The sequence below is a fragment of the Phycodurus eques genome, chromosome 2, assembly GCF_024500275.1.
Source record: "Phycodurus eques isolate BA_2022a chromosome 2, UOR_Pequ_1.1, whole genome shotgun sequence".
Lineage (NCBI taxonomy): Eukaryota > Metazoa > Chordata > Actinopteri > Syngnathiformes > Syngnathidae > Phycodurus > Phycodurus eques.
The window spans coordinates 24,198,649-24,223,832 of NC_084526.1; the positions used below are offsets into that span (position 1 = coordinate 24,198,649).

The window sequence follows — 25,184 nt, forward strand, 5'->3', positions numbered from 1 at the left end:
CATCGGGCAGGAGGCGGGGTACACCCTGAACTGGTTGCCAGCCAATCGCAGGGCACATACAAACAAACAACCATTCGCACTCACATTCACACCTACGGGCAATTTAGAGTTGTCAATTAACCTTACCACGCATGTTTTTGGGATGTGGGTGGAAACCGGAGTTCCCGGAGAAAACCCACGCAGGCACGGGGAGAACATGCAAACTCCACACAGGCGGGGCTGGGGATTGAACCCCGGTCCTCAGAACTGTGAGGCAGACGCTCTAACCAGTCGGCCGCCATGCCACCAAATATTAAATGTTATTCATTTGACGTTAATTTAATTATGTCTGTTCCAATACCTTTCCTCACTTGAAAAGTGGGTGGCTTTTAACAAAAGGTGCTCTGTCCTGAGTTGTTTAACACATCTATATGTAAATACCATGAAATGAAAGCTGGAATTCTGAACTTCTGCGATTGGCTGGCAACCAGTTCAGGGTGTACCCCGCCTCCTGCCCGATGATAGGCTCCAGCGCTCCCTCGAATCCTTGTGAGGATGAGCGGCTCAGAGAATGGATGGTTGGATGAATTCTGAACATTTTGTCTCATATTCATCTTTTGATCTGAAACCCAAATGTCTTCAGTATTCAACAAAAACAAAGGAATTGAACTTGCCATTCCCAAACTTTTGTAGGGGACTGTATTTATGTGCTGTCAATACAGTTAACATTTTTACTGATTAATCACACAATTTCCTGTCGTTTTTGATTATCGTGATTTATTTCCTATTCGTTTGCAACATTCAGAAAATGTTGCAAACTAATGTTGCATGTGTTGCGCACATGCCTCAGCGTAGTGTCACTCCTCTGTTTTAAGCACAAATGACTACAGAGTGCATTCTTCGTCAAAGTGCGCTGTGAACACCAAGTAGTAATCATTGTTCACAGAAGTCAAGTGGTCACCTGTGAGAGCGATGGCCGCTGCATCCTCAAGAATCTTCCTCCGCCGAGGTGATTAATCGAGATAATTGATCTCGATTAATCACATTTTAATTGTATAACAATGTTTGTACTAAAAAACATTTTTTTTGTTTCAGTCGATTTTTGTGTAGGATGGAATCAAATAATTGACACAGGCCGGAATATTGTTAGTGCTGCATATAGAAATGCATTTGATTTCAATACAATACAGTAGGAAAACAAATAGAAGATACCCCTGGCCAAAATCAAACAAACGTAAAGTTAAAGTGCCATTTTAAGAGTTTTTTTTCAGAACAGCATTGCTCTTAAATGGTTTCTGCGTGGCAGTTGAAAAGTTGAATCACATTTCTCTGCATATACAAGGTGCATCTCAATAAATTTGAATTAGAAAACTTCATCTCTTTCTGTAGGTCAATTTGATACACTATACAGAGTAAACTATTCTGTTTTTGTTATTTTGATGATTTTATCCTACAGCTAATGAAAACCCACATTTTACCATCTCAAAGAAATTAGAATGTTACATAAGAGACAGTGAAAAAGTGGAATTAGCCTTCTGAAAAGTATTTTCTTGAGTTGAATCAATCTGTATAATTTATAGTTTTATAGTTTCACTCTTGAAATGCACTGCTGAAATACAATGAACTCTCCTACAATATTCAAATTTAATGAGGTGCACTTGTATGTATAGCACATTGTTTTGCGCTCACTGCGACAAGCTTTGCAGATACGAACAGACTGGATACACCAGAGTGCAGTAGTAAGGACAGGGCTAAGCAACATGCCTACAGTGGGGAGTAAGTGGGGTTATTACAGTGGGGCAAAAAAGTATTTAGTCAGCCACCAATTCTGCAAGTTCTCCCACTTAAAAAGATGAGCGAGACAAAATGACAAAAAAAAACTGAAAATCACTGTCTGATTTTTAAAGAATTTATTAGCAAATTATGGTGGGAAAATACATATTTGGTTACCTACAAACAACCAAGATTTCTGGCTCTCAGAGACCTGTGACCTCTTCTTTAAGAGGCTCCTATGTCCTCCTCCACTCGTTACCTGTATTAATGGCACCTGTTTGAACTCGTTATCAGTATAAAAGACACCTGTCCACAACCTCAAACAGTCACACTCAAAACTCCACTATGGCCAAGACCAAAGAGCTGTCAAGGGACACCAGAAACAAAAATGAAGACCTGCACCAGGCACAGAACACTGAATCTGCAATAGGTAAGCAACTTGGTGTGAAGAAATCAACTGTGGGAGCAATTATTAGAAATTGGAAGACATACAAGACCACTGATAATCTCCCTCGATCTGGGGCTCAACCCCAGATCTCACCCCATGGGGTCAAAAGGATCACAAGAAAAACAAATCCCAGAACCACACGAAGGGGACCTAATGAATGACCTGCAGAGAGCTGTGACCAAATTAACAAAGGCTACCATCAGTAACACACTATGCCGCCAGGGAATCAAATCCTGCAGTACCAGACGTGTCTCCCTGCTTAAGACAGTACATGTCCAGGCCTGTCTGAAGTTTGCAAGAGAACATTTGGATGATCCAGGAGGATTGGGAGAATGTCATATGGTCAGATGAAACCAAAATAGAACTTTTTGGTAAAAACTCAACTTGTCATGTTTGGAGGAGAGAGAATGCTGAGTTGCATCCAAAGAAGACCATACCTACTTTGAAGCATGGGCGTGGAAACATCATGCTTTGGGGCTGTTGTTCTGCATTGGGACCAGGACGACTGATCTGTGTAAAGGAAAGAATTAATGGGACCATGTATCGTGAGATTTTGAGTGAAAACCTCCTTCCATCACCAAGGGCGTTGAAGATGAAACGTGGCTGGGTCTTTCAGCATGACCATGATCCCAAACACAGCGCCCGGGCAACGAAGGAGTGGCTTCATAAGAAGCATTTCAAGGTCCTGGAGTGGCCTAGCCAGTCTCCAGATCTCAACCCCATAGAAAATCTTTGGAGGACATTGAAAGTCTGTGTTGTCCAGCCCCAGCCCCAAAACATCACTGCTCTAGAGGAGATCTGCGTGGAGGAATGGGCCAAAATACCAGGAACAATGTGTGAAAACCTTGTGAAGACGTTTGACCTATGGCATTGCCAGCAAAGGGTATATGACAAAGTATTGAGATGAACCTTTGTTATTGACCAAATACTTATTTTCCACCATAATTTGCTAATAAATTCTTTAGAAATCAGACAGTGATTTTCTGGATATTTTTTTTTCCTCATTTTGTCTCTCATAGGTGAGGTGTATACCTATGATGAAAATTACAGGCCTCTCATGTCTTTTTAAGTGGGAGAATTTGCACAATTGGTGGCTGACGGAATACTATTTTGCCCCACTGTATGTTCCCATAAAATGCAAGGCATGTGTAGTACTTTGAAAATAAGTCATAACTTGCTCATTTCTCAACCAATTTTCACAAGGTTTGCTTTTTTGTCAAAGTCAAACGATGTGCTATTAATAAAGCACGTTTGAAAAGACAAAAAAATCCTACCTATGAAGTTTCTTCGTTGTAATTGTACGGTGTCATGTGCAACCGTTTGCAGCACAGTGTGCAGGAATCCATGGTAGTTTTCTTTTCCTCCGTCATGGCCATCCAGTCACCATATTTCCTATAAAGAGCCAGGTGTCTTTGTCAAAGGACAGCGTGCTCTCCCACCCCCCAACAACAACAACAAAAACTGTCAAACGGCTATGAAGTGAGCTACAAAGCAGAGTGGTGCTCCACTTTAAAGACTCAAAATGGAAGCAGCGTGGACAGATGGAGCAGACTCATTACCGCCGAGAAGCCTTAAACTCCAAAATTAGAATGAGAGAGACGGAATCTCTTCAAGTGTGTGTATAGTGTATGTGTGTGTTTGTGAGATGTAGAGAGTGACAGGCAGAACTGTAGCGCTTGATTAGTTTCCTGTTCACTTATTAGCATTCAGATTAGCCGCATTGAAGAACATCTGCAAGCGTCTCTCTCTCTCTCTCTCTCTCTCTCTCTCTCTCTCTCTCTCTCGCGCACTCACTCACTCGTTCCCTCTACAGCCATTGCCTCTTCTTGTCAATCATCCGCCTCCTCCTTTGTCTTCACCTCTCTGGCCAACGTCTTCCTCGTCCTACTCTTCATTTTGCTTCAGTCTGTCAGTCAAAGTTGCAATTCTGTCTGAGCATGTTTACATGAAGCCTTTCAGTGTACATATCCACAGGAGAATTTGAATCTGGGGCTGAGCTTGGTATAAGACAGCTGATACAATAATGATACAGTAGATCAAAAAACACTGTTTACAAGGAGTTGTCATTCACATTGTGCTCTCTTATTTAGCCATTCTCACAGACATTTGGATAATTTTCTCCCATAGAAAATAATTGAAGTAGTCTGTTCCAGGATCACAACCATCTTAAAAACCTTTATTAACTGAATACTTGTTTTTTTTTTACAGTTCTATTCAAAATAGTGTTACAATTTTTTAAAAAGAAGTTAATAACTGTTGATATTCAAAACAATAAAACACTTGTAGCGTTTATGGAATGAAATAATAATTGTGCTTAATTTAGAAGGAAACGATGAGTTGGAAGTGGTGCCTGCGTCACTTCCGGGTTATCGTAATTTTTTATTACAGCGTTATAAATCAAGATATTTGATATATATGAGGAGCACCACGTCATATTTTTACAAGTTTAACTTGAGGCGAAATGACGACAAACCTTTTTAATCAGTCTCTTATCGGAAGGTGGCTACATTTCAGAAACTCTGAGTTCTAGACTCTAGAGGTTTCACACACATAATCAATGCAAGTGGTGAATTTTATAGAAATTTTTTGAATAAAAAGGTGTTTCTACAGGATAAAACACAGACAAACACAAAACAAATAAGCTACAGACGAACATTGGCGAAGGAAGGGATTTGTGAGGTGAGATGAGCAGAATGGGCGTGTAGTGAATGCGTATAGCTGAGGACTTCTGGTCTCATTAATCCATCCATCCATCCATTTTCTGAGCCACTTTTCCTCACTAGGGTCGCGGGCGTGCTGGAGCCTATCCCAGCTGTCATCGGGCAGGAGGCAGGGTACACCCTGAACTGGTTGCCAGCCAATCGCAGAGCACATATAAACAAACAAACAACCATCTGCACTCACAGTCACACCTATGGGCACTTTAGAGTCTCCAATTCATGCATGTTTTTGGGATGTGGGAGGAAACCGGAGTGCCCGGAGAAAACCCACGCAGGCACGGGGTGAACATGCAAACTCCACACAGGCGGGGCCGGGGATTGAACCCGGGTCCTCAGAACTGTGAGGCTGACGCTGTAACCAGTCGGCCACCGTGCCGCGCGGTCTCATTAATATAAACCCAAATATGCAGTAATCCGTACTTTTAGTAGACCGCAATGTTGGGCTTACGTGTCTGGAACACGTTTGAGGCAGGCGAGTCAGGCTCCCGGGTGTTCGGCCGGTCCGGTCCGCTCTGGGAACAGGTGGATTCGACGGAAGGGAGGAAGGAAAAAAAGGAGGAAAAGCAGGAGGCCAACGAGTTCCCAGGCAGGACGTCTCTCGGTTGTCTCTGTTTGCCAGACGTTCGGAGCGGGCGCGTTGCGTCCGCCTCCGTCCCCTCGGACTGAGTTCTGGCCCCTAAGCAGTGTGGCTCGGAGCGCTTGCAGGAAGCTGCAGCAGGGGATCATCCGATGTGTCCTTACCACCTCGGGTGAGGTGGGCGTCCGGCCTGGCCCGGTCGTCAGCGAGTTGGTCGGGGTGACCAAAGGAAGACTTCTCCACCAAAACTCCCAAAAGCTTTTTTTTTATTTTTTTTTATCCCAGCTCTGGGCCCTTTTATGGCCGGAGCGGGTCATAAAGGGGGGGTTATTTTTCCATTTTAGGATTATTTTGTGGTTTAAAACCAGTGGAATAAAATATCAATTATTGGATTTAAGATAACGAGACCATCTCCTCACCCTCCATTGTTCCACGCACATCCTCTTTTATACCTGTAATGACTGTTTCAAATGTTGTGTGGTGTGGAGAACATTACATCTGGTTCAGTTAACAACATATTCGACATTAGCCATTCAAGTTTGCAGCAATACCGTCACTAGTGGCTTTCATGTAAAGTTCTTAAAATATTAACTACCAGTCGAGTCACAGACTGTCTTATGAACGCATGTTTGTAGTGTCGTTCCGTCGCCCGTGGGTGTCGCTGTTGCCTGTTCCAAGTGGTGGTACTCAACAGAGTGGAGGTGCCTTTGTTGATGTGATCCTTCGACTGACGGGGAGTTAATTCGGCATCAAGTCGCCATCCTTGGGTCTCCGCTTTGAAGTGCCAGGCAGCCGTGATTCACTTATCGTCGGCATAGCAGAGCAAATGTCTGTGTCTTGTTGAAGATGGTTTATGGTGTTGATCCGTTAGAGTCTGCGTGTGACTCTGGACTTAACGTCGACCTCTGCGGGGAGTGGCAGTAGTGCGAGGCTGGGGTGTCGGCTGGCATCTTTTGCGTGGCATGTCCGCTACACACTCATCTGAAGAAATATGTTCCATGACTGAGCAAGACCGTTCGAGGCTATACGAAACTGAGAAATTCCATACTTATGACTGAAGTAGACTATAGCACATGATACATAACCTAACCTAACTTCTTTTAGACTGTACGAAAGCACTTAACTATACTGTATTAAACTACACTAAACCGGACTGCACTGTTTTGTGTGTGGGCGTGTGTGAATTATTTCCAGGCTTGCTCACTATTTTTGGCACCCCTTCATTTTTTTGCATAACCTATATATTATCTTCAGAAATAAAGATTGCGATGCAGGTGTACGGCTCAGCGCCTGTACATAGGGAGGGTAGCCTCCCTCCGCCTTCGGGTGGGTGGACGGGTCCTGACTGTTGTTTTTGCCTGTGCACCAAACAGAACTTCAGAGTACCCACCCTTTTTGGAGTCCTTGAGGGGGTGCTGGAGAGCGCACCCGCTGGCTACTCCATCATTCTTCTGGGGGAATTCAATGCTCATGTGGGCAATAACAGTGAGGCCTTGACGGGCGTGATTGGGAGGAACGGCCCCCCCAATCAGAACCCGAGTGGTGTTCTGTTATTGGACTTAAGTGCTCACCACGGATTGTCCATAACGAACACCATGTTCAAGCATAAGGGTGTTCACACGTGCACTTGGCACTTGGACACCCTGGGTCGCAGTTCGGTGATCGACTTTGTGGTCGTGTCATCGGACACGCGGCCGCATGTCTTGGACACTCGGGTGAAGAGACGGGCGGAGCTGTCTACTGATCACCACCTGGTGGTGAGGTGGCTCCGATGGCTTCCCATGAAGCTTTCCTATCTCTGGGGTGGAGGTCACTGAGGTGGTTAAAAAGCACCTCGGTGGCATGGCCCCGGGGGTGGGTGAGATTCGCCCGGAGTTCCTAAAGGCTCTGGATGTTGTGTGGCTGTCCTGGTTGACACGGCTCCACAACATCGCGTGGACATCGGGGACAGTGCCTCTGGATTGGCAGACTGGGGTGGTGGGGGACCGGAGGGTGTGTTCCCACTACAGGGGGATCACACTCCTTAGCCTCCCCGGTAAGGTCTATTCAGGGGTTCTGGAGAGAAGGGTCGATTCTCAGATTCAGGAGGAGCAATGGGGTTTTCGTCCTGGCCGTGGAACAGTGGACCAGCACTACACCCTCGGCAGGGTCCTCGAGGGTGCATGGGAGTTCGCCCAACCACTCTGTTGACTGCTAGCTAATATCAGCATTTGATCACGGGAGGGATTTACCTTCAAATACTGAATATTCACCCACGCCGTATTAACACATACAGACAGGTAATATAATAATACTCACGTGCATATATTCTTCCTAATCTGTGAAAAACGAGTTTATTTAAATTATAATATGACTTACTTCTTGAACTCATTTTTATTTTTATTTTTTTTAACCTTACAGTTAACAAGTAGTTCCATGCATGCACCGCACCACACCGCCACTAAGAGTCCAAGGCGTGCACAGCAGGAACATCAGATAGTCATTGACTGTATAAAAAGACACGTGTTTTCTTTTTTTCTCTCATTGTGACATGAGATCAGACTAAACTTTTCATGATTTAGGTCAATTAAGATTACAAAATATTTATATTTGTTAATTGCCAGAATAATGAAAGGATATTTTTTTTAGACACACATGATAGACAATAGAAACATTGGCACGTTTTTAGCAATGCCTGTATATTTTTCTTTGTTTTTTAATTTCTATTATTTCAATATATTATCATATACTATTATTATACTTGTTCTTTTAAGTTATATTTAAAGTTTAGCTTTCGTAGTTAAATAACTACCAAGTTGTAAAAGAAATTACTAATCATGTTTATTAATTGTGATTTCAATATCAATCAAAATAATCACCCAGCCCTTAGTATAGTGTCCCCCATCACACTGTGCAGGCCAGCAGCACCTGCAAAGCAAACCCAAACAAACATGTCAGATCATATAGCCAATAACACTCATCCATCCATCCATTTTCTACCGCTTATCCGGGTCGGGTCGCAGGGACAGTAGCTTTAGCAGGGACGCCCAGACATCCCTCTCCCCAGCCACTTCATCCAGCTCTTCCGGAGGGATCCCGAGGCGTTCCCAGGCCAGCCGAAAGACGTAGTCTCTCCAGCGTGTCCTGGGTCGTCCCCGGGGTCTCCTCCCGGTGGGACGTGCCCGGAACACCTCACCAGGGAGGCGTCCGGGAGGCATCCGAATCAGATGCCCCAGCCACCTCATCTGGCTTCTCTCAATGCAGAGGAACAGCGGCTCTACTCTGAGATCCTCCCGGATGACCGAGCTTCTCACCCTATCTCTAAGGGAGAGCCCGGACACCCTGCGGAGGAAACTCATTTCGGCCGCTTGTATCCGGGATCTCGTTCTTTCGGTCACGACCCACAGCTCATGACCATAGGTGAGGGTAGGAACGAAGATCGACCGGTAAATTGAGAGCTTCGCCTTTCGGCTTAGCTCCTTCTTTACCACAACGGACCGATACAAAGTCCGCATCACTGCAGACGCTGCACCGATCCGTCTGTCGATCTCCCGTTCCATTCTTCCCTCACTCGTGAACAAGACCCCAAGATACTTGAACTCCTCCACTTGGGGCAGGATCTCATCCCCGACCTGGAGAGGGCATGCCACCCTTTTCCGACTGAGGACCATGGTCTCAGATTTGGAGGTGCTGATTCTCATCCCAGCCGCTTCACACTCGGCTGCGAACTGCTCCAGTGAGAGTTGGAGGTCACGGTTTGATGAAGCCAACAGAACCACATCATCAGCAAAAAGCAGAGATGCAATATTGAGGCCACCAAACCGGACCCCCTCTACGCCTTGGCTGCGCCTAGAAATTCTGTCCATAAAGGTTATGAACAGAATCGGCGACAAAGGGCAGCCTTGGCGGAGTCCAACCCTCACCGGGAACGAGTCCGACTTACTGCCGGATATGCGGACCAAACTCTGACTCCGGTCGTACAGGGACCGAACAGCCCGTATCAGGGGGTTCGGTACCCCATACTCCTGAAGCACCCTCCACAGGACTCCCCGAGGGACACGGTCGAACGCCTTCTCCAAGTCCACAAAACACATGTAGACTGGTTGGGCGAACTCCCATGCACCCTCGAGGACCCTGCCGAGGGTGTAGAGCTGGTCCACTGTTCCACGGCCAGGACGAAAACCACACTGCTCCTCCTGAATCTGAGATTCGACTTCCCGACGGACCCTCCTCTCCAGCACCCCTGAATAGACCTTACCAGGGAGGCTGAGCAGCGTGATCCCCCTGTAGTTGGAACACACCCTCCGGTCCCCCTTCTTAAAAAGGGGGACCACCACCCCAGTCTGCCAATCCAGAGGCACTGTCCCCGATGTCCACGCGATGTTGCAGAGGCGTGTCAACCAGGACAGCCCCACAACATCCAGAGCCTTTAGGAACTCCGGGCGAATCTCATCCACCCCCGGGGCCCTGCCACCGAGGAGCTTTTTAACTACCTCGGTGACCTCAAACCCAGAGATAAGAGAGCCCGCCTCAGAGAACCCACACTCTGCTTCCTCATGGGAAGGCGTGTCGGTGGAATTGAGGAGGTCTTCGAAGTATTCTCCCCACCGACTCACAACGTCCCGAGTCGAGGTCAGCAGCGCCCCATCCCCACTATACACAGTGTTGGTGGTACGCTGCTTTCCTCTCCTGAGACGTCGGATGGTGGACCAGAATTTCCTCGAAGCCGTCCGGAAGTCTTTCTCCATTGCCTCACCGAACTCCTCCCATACCCGAGTTTTTGCTTCAGCGACCACCAGAGCTGCAGTCCGCTTGGCCAGCCGGTACCCATCAGCTGCCTCAGGAGTCCCACAGGCCAAAAAGGCCCAATAGGACTCCTTCTTCAGCTTGACGGCATCCCTCACCGTTGGTGTCCACCAACGGGTTCGGGGATTGCCGCCACGACAGGCACCGACCACCTTACGGCCACAGCTCCGGTCGGCCACCTCAGCAATGGAGGCATGGAACATGGTCCACTCGGACTCGATGTCCCCAGCCTCCCCCGGAACATGAGCAAAGTTCTGTCGGAGGTGGGAGTTGAAAAGCCTTCTGACAGGGGATTCTGCCAGACGTTCCCAGCAGACCCTCACAATACGTTTGGGCCTGCCACGTCGGACCGGCATTTTCCCCCACCATCAGAGCTAATTCACCACCAGGTGGTGATCTGTTGACAGCTCCGCCCCTCTCTTCACCCGAGTGTCCAAGACGTGGCCGCAAGTCCGATGACACGACCACAAAGTCGATCATCGAACTGCGACCTAGGGTGTCCTGTTGCCAAGTGCACGTGTGGACACCCTTATGCTTGAACATGGTGTTCGTTATGGACAATCCATGACGAGCACAGAAGTCCAATAACAGAACACCGCTCGGGTTCTGATCGGGGGGGCCGTTCCTCCCAATCACGCCCTTCCAGGTCTCACTGTCATTGCCCACGTGAGCATTGAAGTCCCCCAACAGAACAATGGAATCCCCAGCGGGAGCGCTCTCCAGCACCCCCTCCAAGGACTCCAAAAAGGGTGGTACTCTGAAATGCTGTTTGGTGCATAGGCACAAACAACAGTCAGGACCCGTCCCCCCACCCGAAGGCGGAGGGAGGCTACCCTCTCGTCCACCGGGGTGAACCCCAACGTACAGGCGCCGAGCCGGGGGGCAATAAGTATACCCACACCTGCTCTGCGCCTCTCACCGTGGGCAACTCCAGAGTTGAAGAGAGTCCAACCCCTCTCGAGAGGACTGGTACCAGAGCCCAAGCTGTGTGTGGAGGCGAGTCCGACTATATCTAGTCGGAACTTCTCGACCTCACACACCAGCTCGGGCTCCTTCCCTGCCAGAGAGGTGACATTCCACGTCCCTAGAGCCAGCTTCTGTAGCCGGGGATCGGATCGCCAAGGTCCCCGCCTTCGGCCACCGCCCAGCTCACACTGCACCCGACCCCTATGGCCCCTCCCACAGGTGGTGAGCCCATGGGAAGGGGGACCCACGTTACCCTTTCGGGCTGTGCCCGGCCGGGCCCCATGGGTGCAGGCCCGGCCACCAGGTGCTCGCCTTCGTGCCCCACCACCAGGCCTGGCTCCAGTGGGGGGCCCCGGTGACCCGCGTCCGGGCAAGGGAAAACGAAGTCAATTGTTTGTTGTCATCATTAGGGGTCTTTGAGCCGTGCTTTGTCTGGTCCCTCACCTAGGACCTGTTTGTCATGGGTGACCCTGCCAGGGGCATAAAGCCCCAGACAACTTAGCTCCTAGGATCACTGGGACACACAAACCCCTCCACCACGACAAGGTGACTGCTCAAGGAGGGGCAATAACACTCACCATAAATAAATTTAAAAATATACAGCTAATCCATATGAACGGTATCGGCAGATCTCACTCATGGATGATCGGTATCAGAATCGGCAGCATAAAACCATGATCGGAGCACCCGTACTACTGAATTGTAATTTTGACTTTTGAGATCCTATTAAGGCGGCACGGTGACCGACTGGTTAGAGCGTCTGCCTCACAGTTCTGAGGACCGGGGTTCAATCCCCGGTCCCGCCTGCATGTTCTCCCCGTGCCTCCGTGGGTTTTCTCCGGGAACTCCGGTTTCCTCTCACATCCCAAAAACATGCGTGGTAGGTTGATTGAAGACTCTAAATTGCCCGTAGGTTTGAATCTGAGTGCGAATGGTTATTTGTGTGTGTGTGCCCTGCGATTGGCTGGCAACCAGTTCAGGGTGTACCCCGCCTACTGCCAGATGATAGATGGGATAGGTTCCAGCACTCCCGCGACCCTAGTGAGGATAAGCGTCTCAGAAGATGGATGGATGCGATCTGATTAATCTGATTTAATAGACTTGTTTCGTGTACTGCGTTTGAAAAAAAATCGGTAAACGCTAATTAAGTCATAGACAGATATATTTGACGATGGCATGTTGAAATCTCATATAATTTGATACAGGCTGCAACTGCATCCGCCATTACAAGGGTAATGCGTTAAAAAATAATAAATAGTGAATAATTTATTAACAATTATGATTGTAGTGTAATCATTATGTTGTACAATTGAACAGTATGCAGAATTATGTTTATCCTATTGCAATGTACTTTGATAACTGTCCCGCGGTAATGTTCTTGACAAAATATGGAGTAATATAATATCATAAAATATAATATAATATGGAAATTCAGACAAATTGTTCTGTGTGAAGTGAATTTCTAGGTTGGCAGCTCTACACTTACAACCCCAATTCCAATGAAGTTGGGACGTTGTGTTCAACATAAATAAAAACAGAATAAAATAATTTGCAAATCATGGTCAACCTATATTTAATTGAATACACTACAAAGACAAGCTATTTAATCTTCAAATTGATAATCTTTATTGTTTTTAGCAAATAATCATTATCTTAAAATTTTATGGCTGCAACATGTTCCAGAAATGCTGGGACAGGGTCATGTTTATCACTGTGTTACATCACCTTTTCCTTTAACAACATTCAATAAACATTTGGGAACTGAGGACACTAATTGTTGAAGCTTTGTAGGTGGAATTCTTTCCCATTCTTGCTTAGTGTACAGCTTCAGCTGTTCAACAGTCCGGAGTCTCCGTTGTCGTATTTTACGCTTCATAATGCGCCACACATTTTCAATGGGAGACAGGTCTGGACTGCAGGCAGGCCAGTCTAGTACCCGCACTCTTTTACTACGAAGCCACACTGTTGTAACATGTGCAGAATGTGGTTTGGCATTGTCTTGCGGAAATAAGCAGAGGCGTGAAAAAGCCGTTGCTTGTATGGCAGCATACGTTTCTCCAAAACCTCTATGTACCTTTCAGCATTAATGGTGCCTTCACAGATGTGTAGGTTACCTGTGCCATTGGCACTAACACAGCCCCATACCATCACAGATGCTGGTTTTTGAACTTTGCGTCCATAACAGTCCAGATGATTCTTTTCTTCTTTGGCCCAGTGGACACGACGTCCACAATTTACAAAAACAATTTGCAATGTGGACTCGTCGGACCACAGAACACTTTTCCACTTTTCATCAGTCCATCTAAGATGAGCTCGGGCCCAGAGAAGCCGGCGGCGTTTCTGGGTGTTGTTGATAAATGGCTTTTGCTTTGCGTAGTAGAGTTTCAAGTTGCACTTACGGATGTAGCGCCAAACTGTATTTACCGACATTGGTTTTCTGAAGTGTTCCTGAGGCCATGTGGTGATATCCTTTACACATTGATGCCGGTTTTTGATGTAGTGCCGCCTGAGGGACCGAAGGTCACGGGCATTCAATGTTGGTTTTCGGCCTTGCCGCTTACATGCAGTGATTTCTCCAGATTCTCTGAACCTTTTGATGATATTATGGACCATAGATGATGAAATCCCTAAATTCCTTGCAATTGTACGTTGAGGAACATTGTCCTTAAACTGTTCGACTATTTTCTCACGCACAGCTCCTTTTATACCCAATCATGGCACCCACCTGTTCCCAATTAGCCTGTTCACCTGTGGGATGTTCCAAACAGGTGTTTGATGAGCATTCCTCAACTTTCTCAGTCTTTTTTGCCACCTTTTCCCACCTGCCACCTTTTTTGGGACGTGTTGCAGCCATAAAATTCAAATTTAATGATTATTTGCTAAAAACAATAAAGTTTATCAGTTTGAACATTAAATGTCTTGTCATGTATTCACTTAAATATAGGTTGAACATGATTTGCAAATCATTGTATTCTGTTTTTATTTATGTTTAACACAACGTCCCAACTTCATTGGAATTGGGGTTGTAAGTAGTCCAGAAAAAATATGAATTACAAATATATCTTTGCTCATATATTTAAGCCAGTGTCGTATAGTGACAGGCAAAACAATTAAATGCTCTTCCATTAGATGGCAGAAGGTACAATAAACCTGTGTATATACCTGTTACCATTCATACAGCAGAATAAGTAATGTCTTCCAGAATGTTTATCAACTCTGTGTTCTATTTGACAGTCCCAGATTTCGCACTGTGTAAGTAAATGTTTGAGTACATTGAGACGAGATTGTCATTATTTCAGTATTAATACTTTTTGTGAAATTTTTGTTTGGTGGTGTTCCGTGAGATTTTTGTAATGTAAGGTGGGCGATGGCTTAATATAGATTGGACTAGGCAATTCTAGGCTATGCAAGATTAAACCGGTCCATAATTGACAAAACTAGATTGGACTACTAAACCAGACTGGAGTTAGACTATATTGGACTGGACTAGACTCGTCTAGGCTATACTAGGCTAAACCAGTTCATAGGGTGGACTACATCAGCATAAACTGTCATCCACAAACAGCACTCAGCTGCTACATTGTTATGCTTGCGCGCATGTTTGTCTGTGTGCATGCGTGTGTGTTACCCTGCATGCTCGTAGCCACTAGCGCTGACACAGCATGTCATGGCCCTCTGTCAAGGTCTGCTCCTCACTTTGTGTGTTTGTGTGTGTGTGTGTGTGTGTGGGTGCGTGCGTGCGTGTGTGTGTGTGTGTGTGTGTGTGTGATGTCATGTGACCTGACAGTGCAGCCCAGCCGATGCACAGGTGAGGTCCGAGTCAATAAAAGCCAAGCATAGCGAGTTTAAAAAAGACACGCACAGAGACTGCACATTTTAGTTAGCACGCTTTGACCAAGAGCTAATTTTAGTATGAACTATTTCATAAGTACACAAAAAAATAGGAGCCCATTGCAACACTATTGCTAACCAAAACGGCAGCACCTTGCAATGCACGTAAACAGTGTATCAGGTGAATTACATGCCTGCTTTTAATTATTAATATGGATTATTTATACTAAAAACAATTGGTTGTGGCAATCACAGAGAACCTCACAATACAATATATTTGTGATACTTTTGCAATGATACAGTGATCGTGAAATAGTCATGAATATTGGTAATGATAAGATTGTGATACATCATGATATGGATGAAACGGCAAAATCTTTATTGATGATTAAAGAATGTTGTCACAAGACAAGCAACACAGAAAAAATTTGCACTGATGAACTATTTTTAGAACAGTCCCGCGGGCTACTTGTGTGCTGCTTGGGGGCTACCTGGTGCCTGCGAGCACCACGTTGGTGACCCCCGCACTCAGATATTGATATTTAATATAGCTGTTTCATAAGACTTAGTTATCCAATACACCGTGATGATATTTGATAGTTATAGCATAAGACATCATAATGCAATTCACCATGATGCCAATATTTGATAGTTGTATCAGTAATTTATCTTAAGAGATAACGATACAACATGGTATAATTATTTGATCCACTTTTATTAATACTGCATTGTAAGAGATTACAATCCGATGCACCGTGATATCTTGAAACTGTACAGTCGCCAACCCAAACAGACCCGCTGAGTCCCACCTTAATGCTTATAGCACTCCCTCCCTCCTGCCAGTCGAGTTGTGCCACAGACGTGCTACACAAGCGAAATGGGAATGTGTTTGATCACAGGAGACGGCGACGAGGTGCTCAGTGCTGGTACACGAGTTATTTCCAGGAGCACTCGCTTGTTACGTGTCAGCTTGGGACTGAAGCGTGTACAACAAAAGCAGGCAGGCAAAAGAAAAAGAAGGAGGAGCACTCGTTTTGAGCTCCCTCACTATTCTGCGCACAGTGTCAGTCATGCCTGAACACTGCAGACTTTGTCTAGACTCACAGAAGCCTTTTTCTTTGTCTTGGTCTCGATTCTCAGCCTTGGTTTTGAAATGGTGTCAAATCCTCAAAAACGCTTGGTCTTGACTTGATCTCGACCTGGTCTTGATTTGGTGTTGATTCCTTAAAGTCTTAATATTGACGTAGACTCAACTTCCTAAAGACTTGGTCTTCTCAAAAGAAGAAGAGGATGGGGCGCTCTTTCTGAGCTTCTTGAAGGTCATGCCCACACACAATATAAAACTCAACTTCACACACGTGCCTCCTGCAGCCATAGCATGCACACCAACTTGTATTTGTATGAATGAACACTCTTGAAGAAATTATACATGCAGTATTCCTCAAGGATGTGTTATTTTAATGTATCTAATGCAACACATACACATGTACAGACAGAAAATCTGTAAGGTCTCTCTATTGGGCGTAAGTCAGATTTGATCAAGAATTAAAAAAAAAAAAAAAGCAGTCAAAACCAGTCAAGACTAAGACTTTGAAAAGTTGAGACCAAGACTTGCAGGAGGCAAGACCAAAGTAAGACCAACTCCTTGAGAAGTTGAGACCAAGACGTTGAGGAGTTGTGACCAAGTCAAGAAAAAGACGTTGAGGAGTCAAGACCAAATCAATACCAAGACAGTGATCTAACCAGACCAAGTCAAGACCTAGACTTTGAGGAGTGCAGACCAAGTCAACACCAAGACTCTGAGAATGGCACAAACTGTCTCTAAGATCTCTTTAGGATTCATGCTCCTTCTGAATGATAACAGACCTTAAAGAGAGTGCTAATGAATTACTCACCCTGGTATTACATTAATTAATTAATGTATGTATTATTTAATACTATTTACCACTCAACTGTACAGAGTAGCACTTTGATCAAAGGAAGTGTTGAGTACAAAACAGACTTTTAAGCCAGAGGGGAGTTCATGTAAGTGGACAAAAAAAAGAAGTAAAGAAGCATCATGGACCGAGAGTGGGCTACAATCAACAGTATTCCGCAGTTTTTTGTTTTTTTTTAGCTGTAAAGAGATCAAAGCCCAGGGTGGTGCACTCAAGGAGCCGCCCAAATTAACAAAATGGACAAAATGACATGACATTATAGTTGTTTGTCCAATTTCTTCCACACTTCACTGTTGTTTCACGCAGTCACATATCGTGCAACCAGAAGTATTTATTCGCAGCACTTCACTTTTACCACATTTTGTTGTTACGGCCTAGTTTTTTAAAAATATATATATTAAATTTTAACCACAACACCCAATCATGACATGATTTGGAAAGGCACACACCTCTCGATATAATGTTCCAGAGTCCGAACACAAACTAAGCATGAAGTCAAAGAATTTTTTAATAAGTCTGCAAGCATTGTCAAAAATTTTTTGTTTGTTTTGTTTTCATTATGGGGTGTTGCGTATAGAAATGTAAAGGGGGGAAAAGAATGTAATCCATTTTGGAATATGGCTGTAACATAACATAATAAATGTCAGAAAAGTGCTGTGAATACTTTCCAGATTCTCTATACATCTCTCTGCACTGTATCTTCATTGGAGTTGCACATTTTTTTGGTTTGGTGATTAATTGTCATTCCAATAAAAACACTTCCATGCTTGGAACAAAATTGGTTAGTGAGGGCCGGGTAGTCATCAGCAATAGATAATAAAATAGTGCAATTACCAAAATACAGAGCAAAGGTAGTGCACCATTGGTAAAGTCAATAGTGCACCAAAGGTAAAGTAAAACAAAAAGAGTAGTTGCATTCTGCAGAGTGTTGCACATTCAGTGATGTTTTATATGCAGTTGTGTGCAAAGAAAAGAGGTAGGTGGGTGGCATTTAGTTCACAAAACTACCCATGATAATTTATGTGAGTACACGTTCTCAGGCATATATATATAATAGTTAAACAGTGTAGAACATGCTTGTGAACGTATTACGCAGCATTGGCCGTTTGTGTGTGTGCGCGTGTCTCTCTATCTGTTGACATTCAGAGTGCAGTAGTAGTAGACGTAGTAGGGAAGAAACTATTCCTCAGGCGCACTGTCCTGCTTTGGATGCCCCGCAGCCTGCTCCCTGATGGAAGCGAGCAAACAGTCTGTGTGGTGGGTGTGTGGAGTCTTTCCTGATGCAAGTGGACCTCTTCTTGCATCTGGAAGGGAAGACGTCAGTGGTGGAAGGAAGGCTGCTCCCGACAACCTTTTGTGCCGCTTTAACCACCCTGTGCAGAGCTGACTTCTCTGCCACTGAGCAGCTACTGTACCGTGACACACAATGATGCTGTAACAGAGCACTCTACACCACATATCTGTAGAACTGCCTGAGGACTGAGCCCCTCAATCGAGCGTATCTTAGAAAGTAAATGCGCTGGCGTGTCTTCTTAACCAAACCGAAGGGGTTGCTCCAGATGAGGTCATGGTTGAGGTGGACCCCCATATACTTGAAACTGGAGACCACTTCCAGAGTTGCTGTTCAGGGTAGGAGGTCGATATTTGTTTCTTCTGAAGTCCACGATCATCTCCTTGGTTTTCTTACCATTGATGCAAAGGCTGTTGTTTCTGCACAAGCTCTCCAGGTGTTCCATCTCTCTCCTGTATGCAGATTCATCTCCGTCAGTGATGCATTGTACTACAGCTGCGTAACCCACAAACCTAACGATGTGCCAGTTGGGGGTTTTGGCTGAGCCATCATAAGGCAGCATAGGGAAGTGAAGGGGGCTCTACATACAGCCCTGAGGAGAGCCAGTGATGATGGAGAAGAAAATTCTGAAGATCCTTAGTCGGTGGTCGGTTGGTTAGGAAGTCCTGCACCCTCTCCAGATGTGTGAAGAAGGCGCTGACCACTGAAGCGATGGTGTCCTCGTGGAGCACTTCTTCCTTCATGCATATTAGTGAGGGTCTTTAAATGCTAGAAAAGTTGCCAAAATACTGGGGCTGGAGAAGCTGCTGCACCACTGCATGTCACCATCATTGATGTATGAAGCAGGTTGCAACTGTTCCCCGCACACCAGAATAAAGCTAACAAATGGGCAGATAAATACGATGCTGCACAATTTTCCATTTTAGACGACTGTATAGCTTTTTGAATCACTATGGAAAGCTTCTTCCCCATTCCAGAATCAAAATTGTATGCTCCAGTCAAATACAGCATCGTTTGTGAACCAGGAAGTAGCCAGTACGAGGCTCCACTGTGTTTTCACATATGTATTTCACAATTTCTCTACTTTTGAATCACAATGATGACTGTGAGGTACAGTCCATATTGGTCTTTGATTAATCAAGTCAAGTCCGATCCAGAAGACCTGTTCTGAACAGGAGTGCCTCTTCCAGACCTGATTAATCGAGTGTGGCGCTTCATTTAGCTCGACTGTGGAATGCCAATCATGGCGACCTCGACACAGGACCTTATTAGCATCCTAATAAAATCACCTCAACTCTAATGACTGATTAGCAATCTAGCTGATCTTGTGACACACACCATGAACTGTAATGTAATTATTTTAATTTGTGCTTGTTTGTCACCCTCCCTGTTTGTCGTCTTCACAATCATCCATCGCACATACATCACTATACAGTCTGTGTTACATACTGTAACTTATGGATAATGTGTTCCTTTAAATTAGTTATTATTGTATTTGTGTGCCATCTGTCCTCTGCAGTGCTCAGCGGCCTCTGCTCCAACGCTTGTCCTGGAAACATTAAGGTAATGGCATGATCACATCCTTGTTCGGCCACAACGGGAATTTTAGTGTTGCGATGTAAAGAGTCTAAAGTCAAATTTGGGGAAAACAGAAATTTTTTTTAGTAACAAAGCACATTGTTATACGTATCTAAAGTGGCGGTCAATCAGTGTTTCTACCATATATATATATATGGTATGTATGGATATATAAAGTATACCCACTGTTCAAATGCCAGGTTTTTGTTATGTAAATATGAGACCAACATAAATATTTTTTAGACTTTTTCAACCAATAATGTAACCTAACATATATCCATTAACTCAAAATGAAATAAAACCATTTAATATTTTAGAGAGGGGAAGTAAAAATAAATAATTGAGATAGTAGTTGCACAAGTGTGCACACACTCCTATAACCGGGGATTTAGCTGTGTTCAGAATGAACTGATCACATTCAAACTCATGTTAAATGGAAGCGCACACTAGCCACTACTGTTGTCACAAGACCAAAAATTTGACTTTGATACTATACCTGCAGTGAGGTCTTTAGCTAGTAGGAAGGAGCTATAGAACAAGCCTTGCAGACCGACTTTTCTGTGTCCTACTGGCGCGTCGTGCCTGTTGGCCATGTAAGCAATATAATTCCAAATAATGTCTTGTTTCTACGTGAGGATGTCCGCAAGAGAACAAGAATTTGCAGCCACTTCTGTTTGCTGTCTGTGTATTTGTCCGACTTGGACACGGATACGCTGGGCCTTTTGACAGAGTTGGAGCGCTGTTGTTCTCCCCCCAAACCCCCCGCCCCACCCTAAAATACCATTACAAATGATGACAGCCAATACTTTTTGCCCTAAAAATCACGGTTCGTTTTTGTTACCGCCACTTTGTGCAGCTTTATCTGCCACCATTTAAAAGTGCCTCTGATTAACAATCAATAATGTTCAGATCTCCTAGATAGCTATTCCTGACATGTTTAAAGTCACCTTACAGCAGAATCCATGGTCCACATCAGCGGGATCTCTTGTTCAAAAGTATCAGTCAGGAAAAGGGTACAAAATAATTTCCAATATAAAGTGTTTCTGAGGATAGCATGACATATGCCTCATGTCATAGCTTACACAATATGATCATCATAATAATAAAATTGCATTTCAGTTTCTTTTTGCATGAGAAGCGTTTCTGCATGTGGCCTCAAGTGTTTGTAGTACACACATGCATCTTTATTATCCTCCAGAGAAACAGGCACACACACACATGCATGTAGACACACATACACACATTTCAATTGAATGCTTTTGTGTTGATAAAGACTGCCTCTTTTGCCTCGTGTGCTGAGATTTTAACATGCTTACAAGTACAACGGTACAGTGGTACCTTGACTTATGAGTTCAATTAATTCCTTGACCAAGTTCATAACGCAATTCACTTGTGTGTGTGTATATATATATATATATATATATATATATATATATATATATATATATATATATATATATATAATATATACACAAGTGACAATGTGTGTGCATGCACAGAAGCGATGCACAGTAAGCCAAAATGGCAGCACCTGTGAGCAGCATTGCAGCGCTTGTCAGAATGAAGTAAGACATATTTCATGTTTTTGATTCAAATGCGAAAATTCTGGTTCAGGATTTGTTTTTTCATTGGGATTAGTGAGTCAATCCACTACTAATAAGTAAAGAAAATATTAAGTATTCATGCACTTCACTTTTTAAATACAGAGCTGCCATATTTTTTTGTACTTTTTTTAGTCCATATGCACAAATAAGTTATTATTAGGAATTATTTTGTTTTTGTTACAATTTCCAAGAGGAAATAAACATTTAGGTTAAGATGCACTTTACCTTTCCATTGTTTATCCACAACTGTCATATTGTTTACTTTTGTACTCCATATGCACAAATAGGTTATTCATTCATCTTCTATTCCGCTCATCCTCACTAGGGTCGCGGGCGTGCTGGAGCCTCTCCCAGCAATCTTCGGGCGAGAGGCGGGGTACACCTTGAACCGGTCGCCAGCCAATCGCAGGGCACATATAAACAAACAACCATTCGCGCACACATGCACGCCTAAGGGCAATTTAGAGTCTTCTATCACCCTACCATGCATCTTTTTGGGATGTGGGAGGAAACAGGAGTGCCCGGAGAAAACCCACGTAGCCACGGGGAGAACATGCAAACTCCACACAGGTGGGGCCGTTATGTGCAATTATTTATTTTCAGATCTTTTATTGCTTAAAAAAATTGACATATGACATCTTTTTATATGGAATCAAAAATAAATACTTCAAAATTTGCTCTAAATTATTTTTGTATTTCTACTTGTTATTGAGTTGATATCGGAGCATTGAAATCAATATCAAATCAAATCGAATTGCAACCTAAAGAATCAATATTGAATCGAATTGCAACCTAAAAAAATTGAAATCGAATCGTGAGGTTCTTTACAATGCCCACCGTAAATATATATATATATATATATATATATATATATATATATATATATACATATATATATATATATATATATATATATATATATATCGTATCGCTAAGGTTTGTTTTTCTGTTCCGAAATTATTTCTTAGCTTTTCCCGATAGCTGCCAGCTTGCTTTCATCTCACCAAATATGTCACCACTTCTCCCAGCATTTGTGTTGCTGTCCCTGTCACTCGACTTGTCAAAGCGCTAGGAAGGTTGCCGGAGGCTGTTTGTGCTCGTCGTCGCCACCATCCATCACCTCCTCCGTCTTTATTATTTTCCTCTAAGTCACACCTCCTCGTCTTCCTATTCTTCTTGTTTGTAGCATTTTGACAACATTTTGATGCGTAATCATGTAATAAAACTGTAAAAAAAAAATTTTTTTTGTTTTTGTTTTTTTTTTGTTTTTTTTTTGCTTTCAGCCGTTCGGTGTTAACCAGCCGGGCCCGTACGTCATGTACACCACAGTGGACTCCAACGGCTACCTGAAGAACGCCTCAGGTCAGTAGCTTACGTCCAGATTCAGGTGGGAAGAAACTAGCTGATTTTTTTTTTTTCCTGCTATGAGGCGAGTATAAAGCAGTGGGGGAAAACAAAAGTGCTCCTCAAGCCCTTCCCACCGCAATGCAAATGAGAGGATATCAACTCTAACCCTATCCTGTCGCACATTTGGGTGGGATAGTGCACTAAAAGTAGAGCTGTGAAGTACTTGAATCACCCCGAATACGAATCTTTGTACTGAATCTGAGGTTCGATGACCCCAAATCTTATTCGGTTTTTCAGATAACTTACTCTAGTTAGAAAACTTGTGTGGAAACACCACAGACTGTAATGATTAATTTTACTGTCTTGAGTTGGGGGATCCCCCGAAACATAATAGACTCAGTTAATTCTGATTTATCGGCTCAATGACTGTAGTTAAAGTCCTTGAAGTCTTGATTTTCAACTGTATTTTAAAGTGGCTTCGGAGGACAGTTTTCACTGACAAGTGGGATGCGGTTTTTTTTTCAGCCATGTTCTCCACTGCAGTTTGTCGAGTGCTCTAAACAGAAAAAAATGAAACATTAGCCATCTCTTATCTCCATTGGACTTCACTTCCATTAGTCACATAAGGATCCTGCAAGTAGCTTTGGTGTGATAAAATGCTTTCTTATTTCATGCTGGGTTGTGTTGGAAACATTGTGTCTAACCTTCTCTGAAGTCTCTAAAGCTTCTTATTTATTTACATTTGTTATTTTCTTCATTCCTCAAAGTTATCCTTTTTTGAGACGGCACCTTCTCATTGCATCAGGAGGAAGACAGCATGCGGCCGCCTTGTAGTGATTGTTCCCTTTATGTTCTCACCAGGGCCGACTTCCACGAGCAATGTAGGCCACCATTTTTTAAAACCGTGATGTAACCTATGCAGTGACCCGCTGTCACAAGAAGCCACGTTTAAAAAGGCCCCAAGACATGATGACAGGATGCACGTATGATGGGAGGGGATCTTAGTGTTAGCTGCTGTAAACGAAGTGACATTTTACTACACTGGCAAGCCAGTGGGGTGAGGTATACCTGTCTATTGTTGGTGTTGTATTGCTCCTGTTGTTGTGTTTATTCTTTTTGGACATACGTATGGTTATGTGTTAGCTTTTATGAAAAGTCACTGTCGAAGTGTGCCTTTAAAGCTGCTAACAGCAATGCCATTAGCCGTATCGTTGTCATTATCAGTGGTAGTATTTGTAGTAGTAACAACAGTAGAGTGTACCCTGGATTAGGGACCAAGAGCTCGTGTGACGAGAAACAAATGCACGAATAGACGCCACCCGAAAATTTGTATAATTGCCTATAGTAATAGTTCAATCCCTAAATATACCCAATTTATGATACCGAAACACTTTCAAGTACCTGTAAAGTGAAATTGTAGCTTTTTTTCTAAATACATTGTACATGTTTGAAATAAGTACAGAAAACATGCAAAGACCGAGAAATAGAAAGGAGTGGGTAATAATATCGATTCAACAATGCATTGCAATTCCTCCCCCCGTAATTCAGTGTCGATGCAGCAAATCCTCTGAATCGATTCACTTCCTAGCCAGTGAGAGCGTAGTATAGCTTTTGGTGCGCTGAGATTGTGATTGATGATCAATACCAAAGATTTCCTTTCTGATATGATCCTGCAAATACAGTCCCTCAAATGACTGAAGTATGAAAAGTATCAACATTTCATTTTGAGAGCCGATATTCTGGCATCAGAGGCATCGAACGGACCCGGCTGTCAAACTCCTGAAGTTTGCAGATGACACCACTGTCATCGGCCTCATCAAGGACGGTGACGATTCTGCGTATCGACAGGAAGTGGAGCAGCTGGAGCTGTGGTGTGGCCGACACAACCTGGAGCTGAATACGGTCAAGACTGTAGAGATGATTGTTAATCGTTAATCAGTTTATTTGAAAGGGGACAATGCAATTTCATAAAACACATGAAATACACATGGTTAAAAAAGCCAGAATTAGCCAGAAGGCTAGTTTTCATCTGTAGTCCCCTGGCCATTTGGTAAAAAAGCAGTAAAATACATCTACAAGACAATATAATATAAAACAGGATACATAAAGACTTACTATTAAGAGAGAATAAAACCACAAATCATTTGATCATAACAAAAAAAAAAAAAAAAAACTTCATAACATACTTGTCTTTTAGTGTTGGCAGCTATAGGTGTTAACTAACCACATTTTCAGTTTTTTTGTGAAGGCCTTGTATGTTGTAAGCAGTTTAACCTCCTCAGGTACTGAGTTCCACTCACCAGCGCTCCTCACTGACCAGGCTGACTTACTGAAAGTGCTCCTGCGCA

At 43.8% G+C, this 25,184-nt stretch overlaps 1 protein-coding gene across 2 annotated transcripts in view; it reads left to right on the forward strand.

The window, feature by feature from the left end:
- The window catches only part of itfg1 (integrin alpha FG-GAP repeat containing 1), a 250,490-nt gene that overhangs the window by 176,675 nt on the left and 48,631 nt on the right, over positions 1–25,184 (forward strand). For both annotated transcript variants that reach the window (XM_061670006.1, XM_061670010.1), the window contains exons 13-14: positions 19,827–19,870; positions 22,773–22,851. In XM_061670006.1, the coding sequence (XP_061525990.1) occupies positions 19,827–19,870; positions 22,773–22,851 (123 nt within the window). The remainder of the gene's footprint in view (positions 1–19,826; positions 19,871–22,772; positions 22,852–25,184) is intronic.